General features: G+C 23.3%; 1 protein-coding gene across 1 annotated transcript in view; it reads right to left on the bottom strand.

Moving 5' to 3' along the window:
* The window catches only part of LOC112593906 (myotubularin-related protein 14), a 10159-nt gene extending 4260 nt beyond the window's left edge, over positions 1-5899 (bottom strand). Inside the window, exons 1-4 of the mRNA XM_025338493.1 lie at positions 5807-5899; positions 4921-4977; positions 1822-2183; positions 1558-1743 (exon numbers count right to left, since the gene is read on the bottom strand). Of these exons, the coding sequence (XP_025194278.1) occupies positions 1558-1743; positions 1822-2183; positions 4921-4977; positions 5807-5899 (698 nt within the window). The remainder of the gene's footprint in view (positions 1-1557; positions 1744-1821; positions 2184-4920; positions 4978-5806) is intronic.
* Positions 5900-8190: the final 2291 nt, after the last annotated feature.

Raw genomic sequence — 8190 nt, 5'->3', positions numbered from 1 at the left:
ATTATTATTATTATTATTATTATTATTATTATTATTATTATTATTATTACCTACACAATAAGTTAAGGATAAAATGTTTTAATTTAAAATTATGAAAGTATTTTAGAATTATAAATTGAATCAAGTTTAATTTCAAAATTTTCATTTATAACCAGGAGAAAATAAAATATTAAGGAAAGACTAAAATGTTTACACTAAACCAACTTTTGATTAAATTTATTTCTTCATTTTATTATAATTCAAAAACTACCACAGAAACTAAAATTTTATAAAGTGTTTATATTATTATTTTATATAATATACAGTATAATTCTCAAAATATTTTGATTTATTTAAGCTATTTATAAGCATAAGAAACTTTGGATCTTTTTTTAAATAATTATAAATAAGTGAAAATGCTTGAAAATGTAATGCAAGGTTGGTTCATTTTCTAATTAAAAATCACCAAAATGTGTACTTCTTTTTTAAAACACTAAAATTTTAAATTAAAAATTTGTAGAAATTTCGATCTTAAAAATAATAAATTATTTTGCAGTTAAAAGTTTATAGTAAATGTTTTGCTTACACCTAAGATTTGAAAATTTAATACAAAATTTCTCATAATAAATTTATATAAGAATGATAAAATCTATAAAATATGAATGATTATTTTTTTTATAAACAATTTAAAATCAAAATTTGATAAAATTACTTATTTGAACAATAAATAACGATGTTTATTAACTTGTTATAATTTATAAACATTACTAATAGAAAGTTAAAACTTACGTATATTTTATTATAAATTTTACTAAACACAATAATATTTTTGATTTATTTTTGAATATATACTGTTTACTGTTACATGGTATTTACAGAAAGATGTTATTACATTTTGAATCATATAAGTTGATATAATATGGTATATAAATATATATTATTTAATAATTTAATACTAATAATAAAATAAAAACAAAATCTTTCCGAAAATATTAATTCTACTACTAAGAATAAAATAAATAATTATAAATCATAGATATAACAAAAAAAAAAAAAAAAACATGAAATATAGAAAGATTGTTTCTGCTCAGAATCATTTTTTGTATATAGTGATAATCAGTGAATTCAAATTTAACACACTTATAACAATAACTCACTCAACACTTAAAGTACAGCAAAGATAACCACTTGCCTATCTTTTTAAATATAAAATTACCATTTTTTTTTTACCAATTGTATTAACTAACTTAGGTTATTTAATAGAACTTCTGTACATATATATTGAAGTTTGTTATGAAGTTTATTTTAAATAGACTTCCTTATGTTATTTATTTATTTTTTTTATTTAATATTATATAATTTACTACACTGTAAAATTGTTTTTATTTAAACAAGTAATATTTTGTGACATTTTCATAAAATTTCATAATAAATTCAAATATTTTCAAATTTTATAGATTTTGGATTACTAAGATAGTTGGTACATTAAGCATAAATTAATAAATTTTGTTAGAAAACACAACTGAGATTAAACCTCTTTTACACAAAATATTAAATATTTTTTAAATGAACACTTACGCAAATAAATATTTCTGCTTTTCGTTTTCAACCATTAAATCAATAATAGTGCCTACTTTCCAAGCATTAAGTAATTCTACATCACATTTTCTTTTTTTATCAAGTTGTCTGAATTCTTCAAAAGATAGACCTTTTGCTGTTGCAGTCCCAAGACCTATTTCTGTCATTCTTGCTATTGTTGAAGACCTTAAAAATTATAATAAATTAATATACTATTATATCTTTTACTACATTAATTAAATTGAAAAAAAAAAACTATTTTACCTGCAAATATATTTTCCTTGGTATAATATGACCGGTACAACAAAACGATTGCGACAACGAGCAAATTTGGCTTCATTTATTAAAGTATCAATTAATACTACATCAGTGCCAACTACTTCACTAGTCTTTTTTGGGCTATTAAGTCTTGGTGATTGAGATCGCACAAAAGGCTCTGGAGACGAATGATTACTAGGTGATGGTGCACCTAAACTGTTTCTTTTCCTATTACAATTTCCTTTTGGCGAAATGTCATCAACAGAACTAGATGAAGTTCTTTGACCTCTTGGAAACCTTTCATGTTGTAAAATTGGTATTTTGTGTGGATATTGCTCATTAATACGCCCTTTGCTGTTATCAATAATCTAAAAAAATAGTCAAGTCGAATAACAATTTGAATAATTTATTGAATTTAGTATCAAAATGACTCATAATTATTTTGTTTCAAGTAAAAATGATTCATTTATTTACATTTAAAAATAAATACAAAACTAATACATTTAACAAATTATGTTTTAATTATTATTTATTATTTATATACAATTACTGAAAAAATGTTAAGACAATTTTTAACACATCATACTTAGATGTAGTAATAATAATTTACTACAATATAATAATCCATTACCTAAAATAAAAAAATTTTGTTTAGTAAAAATAGTTCTTTTTCCTTAAGATATTATATATATATATTTTTTTTTTTCATAACTTTAATAAGAATTCAAAATTGAAAATAATTTAAATAATTAATATATTTTTAATTAAAACTTTTAAATATTATAAACAGAATATTTAAACATGGATTATTATTTAAATCAAAAAATAATTAATCGTTTTAAATAAAATTATTATTAATACAAAGTTTGTTATTATATTACATTTTGTCATGCATGAGTAAATATCTAATTTATGATCAATAATATATAGTAGGCACCGCTTATAAGGCTAACTTTGGGACCAGCACAAAGTGAGTCTTATAACCGAATGAATCTTATAGGCGAAGTGGGGAAAAAAAAAAACAAAATACTCATGAGTTTTATTTTAATCTATTTAAATACATATTATATTATATATTACTATTATTGATGAATAAATTAAAAAATTTAAGTTATATTATTATAAAAATTATTACATATTAATAAAAATTACAAATTAAGTGTGTGCATACTTATTATTTATGAAAAAAAATTTGTAATTTTGGTTTATTTTGAATTTTATTTTAATATTCTGGAAATAGAATTTCTGAAAATTTTTGATATTTTTCATGTAATTTTTAAAAACAAATTTATTTTTAAATTTTAACCAAAAATATTTTTTACTACCTTTTTTTTTTATAAAATATGAACAAAGTGGAACGTCTTATATCAAATTTTTTAAATAATGTATTGCAATACATTTAGACCGTTCAAAACAATTTTGAATCTATTAAACGATTGATACTTTTATCAGTGAGTCTTATAAGCGGCGTCTACTATATCAATGTAAATGTAATTACTTGAGTTTAGAACTTTTTGCATTTCCATGTTTTTTTTAGTGTTTATAGATTATTATAAGTAATATAAAGATTTGTTTAGTGAAGTAGTTAAATTAAATACAAAATTAGATAGCATATTTTGTTAAATTTTAGGATAAGTATATGTTTGAAAATTTGTTAACACAACCAGTGAATTTTCATCTTTTGCATTTTATTATTTTTATAAACTTAATATTAACAATCAATATTGTATTTGTTTATGTTTTGAAAAAATATTGGGATTGATTAAATGTGTATCTAACAATAAATTTGTATTTTATTGTATGATCTACCAACTAACTTCTTAAAAAATGTTACTTAAAATAGTAATTTACTTAAAAAACTTACTAGTTAAGTATATATCATACAATTATATTTTAAATTTAATAAAATATTATCATATATTTGAGTTTGAATCACGTCACCGTTCTTTTTTTAATCAACAATAAATATCCAATACCACAACATTTTTATTTTTTCTATCAAAACAAAATTACTTAAATAATTACCATTAATGCCTGAATAAGTAAAAATGGATTTCCTATACAAATTTAATGATATATTTGACAGTAAATCACACATTGAACTGGTCTCAAAATATTTTCGAATATAAATTATGTCAACTGAATAACTGTCTTTGTTGGTTAATAAATATTATTGCTATCAGTAATTGAACGCTTAAGAATTTCATTTTATTTAGATTCTTGACTGTACAAAGAATTAAAAATCAGTATGTGTTTCATGCATCACAGTGATTGTTATTTTGTATCCAAGCTCATTGCATGGTATTGTGAACTCACAATTATAAACCACCTACTTATTTATACATGCTTCTTTTTTTTTTTTTTTTTTAAACCATCTTGTTTTATTAATTATTGTATTTATTTGTTTTATTATAAAACTATAAATCTTACACACAACCTTCTTCACATATATTCTTAACTTCAATAAAACATAGCATTTGATGCAACCCATCATTGACACCAGATATACAAATACTATTTTGTGAAAATATATTATAATATTGCATGTGCTATGTGATGCAATAATATCCAATCAAAACACCAATATATTTTTTCAAGAGACTCTATCATTTGCTGTATATTATTATAAGGTCTATGAAGATCTAAAAAATGTATTTTAAGATTATCAAGAAATTTTAAATATTATATTCTATTATTAACTCAATTGCATAAGCAAATTAACTTTAACTAATTTTGCATTCAAATAATTGAGTCCAGTAATCAACAAGCAATATATACCAACCTGAGTTCTTAATTTTTATGATCATTAATAAATCTAATTCAGCATCAGATTATCAAATTATTTCATTAAATAACTAAAATAATATATTACCATACCTATACAACACATATAAAATGTTGTATGCCTAAAAATGTTGTTGCAATTAATTACAATTTTTTAGTTTGTTATTTTATAATTTTAAGACACTAATAAATTTTATTAATTTTAACTTTTTATTTTACAAGTTATATCTTAATAAATAGGTAACATATTAATGTATAGGAATATGACATGTAACTAAATTTAATACATTTATTATTTTAAATATAATGAATTTATCTTACCATAAATTTGTAGTCCAGTCGTAATAGATTTAAACATTTTTCCATAACATCAAAACCCTAAAAAATTAAGTAAATATTTAAAAACAATAAAATCAATTTATAAAATCTTCATCACAATGGGCATTATTAAAATACTATAGATAAGAAACTCTTGAAACTCTTTGTAAATACATATGGTAGTTACACAATAAGATGATAAATTTAATTATTTATATAATATTTTAAATTAGAAAATTAATATTTAATTAAGTATATAAATAAATTTAAAAAACTAGTAACTGCATTATTTTATAATTTTTTTAATGAAATTACATTTCTTAATTATCTAGCATAATAAAACTTGATGAATTAAGTTAGAAATAAAATATTGTTGATAGTAATTAAATATTATTTATCATATAATATGCAATCAAGTTATTAAAAAATAAAATTGCCTACACAAACAATGATAAAAATATGTATCAGTATTGGCTAATGTTTAATATCAGGTCATATTAAAGGTCGTACTAAGGCTAGCTAGACAAAATTGATTTAATGTGTTTCAAGATGAAATATTTTGGTTAAATTGTTTATTAAAATAAATCAAATGAAACATTAAGTACTTGGGTAGACATTTTTTAGATATACTAATGTTGGCAAAAACAAATATTATATTATTATGATGTGATTAAGACAAAGATCAAAAAGGGCAATGATGTATATGTTTTTCCTTAATGTGGCTTGGCAAGCATCCAATAAACAAAATTTATTACGATGAAGATTATATTGAACTGATGTTTTTGTCTTTGGATTGTCAAAATAACTATAATTGTGAATACAAAAGAACAGCTTATGTGTAACAATACTATGAGAATAAATAAATAATGTAAGTAGTTTATGTACTTACGAATGAATCATTGTTGGTACATTTGAACGTCTCCTTTGCAAAATGTCCAATCAATGAGCTGATGTCATCTTCGGACACGACGTTCTTATCCATTGTTGATGTATTTCAGGTCACCGTAATACGCGGAAAAATCATAGCTTCGAAATTTCTTCTGGTCACGTTGAAATCGATAGCAATATAATATTTTTACTTCTAAACAAGTAAGTGCATACAACAAAAAAGTGTATTCGCAAATATTCGACTTCAGCTTAAATTCTATACGACCAACTGCTGCTGCTACTACTAATACTACCACACGACGATACAAAAGTAATAACAATAATAATAAGAATTATGACGATGACGACGATTGCGTTAAATAATGTTATTGTTATTGACGACGCGAGCACATCGTATACGGCAGTAGACACTTCAGACAAGATAATAATCGAGAATATTATAGCTGCGACCGACAAATGACTGTTGTTTGAAGACTGACGAGACTGCGATAAGAAATTCGTTTAGACACTACAAGAGCAAATAAAATATCGAGAAACGCAAAATGAGAAAAAAACGAAAAAAAAAACAAATCAACGTGCTTGTCATGAGGTCATGCCGCCGACGTTCGCAAGTAAAACATATACATAATATCTGTTCCGACTACAACTACGTACACATTTATTGATAACAATTAATGTTCTTTATCATACATAAGACAAAAAACCAGAATGATGCGCATTAATATTATTTAGGTATTATGGTTATGGTAATGGTAATATAAGCGATGATGGTGTGGAGGTACAAAATGGAAAACCATAATATTTCAGCTTAAGATCTTCTTCAATTTATAAATGTATAATATTTAATCCTGTAGCATATTGTATTATATAATGTAGGTACAATTATGTAATGTAGGTAATGTATTATAATTTATAAATGTTAGTAATATTTTAATGTTCCGACAACATCTGTTGGCCTTCGTCCTTCAGTAGTCAGTAGTGCCGCTGCCACGATTTTTAAGTTCACCAAAACGGCTCGACAATAATAAATGCTATAGAGATAGACTGATACACCAAATGATAACAATTAACAATAAAATTCCAACTAAACTACGTAGGTGACCTTTGTGCCATTTTAAATAGTACAATTTCGTTTTTCAGTTCTCTATCTCGTAATCCCCGACGGAATCTTAAGGACACTAGCATCATAGAGCAATATAAAAATAAAACTCAATTAGTTGATTGAATTTAATTCTAATAAGCTTCTTTTTTAAAATATAGGTTGACAAAAACCATGAAAACTATTTTTTATTCACGAGTAATTTTTGTCAAGTACACATTCTTCTATATTATTTATTAAAATTATATTAATTACTTACTTAACATTATGATCATGGTATAAGTACTGTTTAGATAAAATTTTAATAGAGGTGTCGTGAACAATCTACCATAATTTTCTTGATCTACTTAGCTTAGTAGTGTCATAACTCATAAGGTAATCAACAAAATATGTACCTACTAGCTACAAATAATTTCAATAAAAAAGGTACCTACCTACGTATCGCATCAACTCACAAAAAAACATAATTGTAAAATTAATATATTTATCGCCCTGCTTAGCGCTCAAAATCTAAAATATTTTTCATTTAAATCGTTGTATAAAAATATTATTACAATATTTTAGCACTATTACTATTTTAATAATTTATAATAAAATTTAGCTTTTTAATTATTTAAAAAAACCATCAATAATATAATCTTTAAATAGTTATAAGGTTCTCAACTATTCTTCTTGTAACTACCTATTAAGCAAATAGGAAGTTTAATTGACACTTCACATGCATAGAACATTTTTGTTTTTTAAATGTTTTATACTCTATAATTTAAAAGTTAAAAGCTATTAATGTACTTGGTATGGGTTCCCGTTGGAGTCTTTACATATTATCAGGCCCGAATTGAGCCGGCGGGCTATTGGGCAAAACCCGGTGGGCCGTTAGAAATTCGAAAGATTTGGGCCGGTTTGATGATATTTTGAATCAGTGCAAATATCTTATCCATAGTTTATTTTACATCAAAAGACAAAAATGTGATTCTAAAATGTAAATATGTAATCTATGATGAAAATCGTTATCTTGATATAATGACAGCTATAAGCTAATAAAAAAATATAATACCTAATGTTTAAATGTTTGATTTAAAATTAGAGAAAGAAATAGTAGTGCTTGTATTTATATTAAGGGTTTATAAATTAAATCTTGTTATATACTAATACAATTTGATAGGTTAAGAAAAAATTGTTTAGGAACTTGGGTCGGTCTAGGTAGACAGCCGGGTAAGTAATTTCTTCCCAATCCAGCGCTGCATAATATTATGTAACCCCTTATTCTAAGCGATTAGTCCAATGAA

The sequence above is a fragment of the Melanaphis sacchari genome, unplaced genomic scaffold (assembly GCF_002803265.2).
Source record: "Melanaphis sacchari strain LSU unplaced genomic scaffold, SCAv2.0 Contig212_pilon_pilon, whole genome shotgun sequence".
NCBI classification, from domain to species: Eukaryota; Metazoa; Arthropoda; class Insecta; order Hemiptera; family Aphididae; genus Melanaphis; species Melanaphis sacchari.
This window is presented reverse-complemented; position numbering and strand designations above follow the sequence as displayed.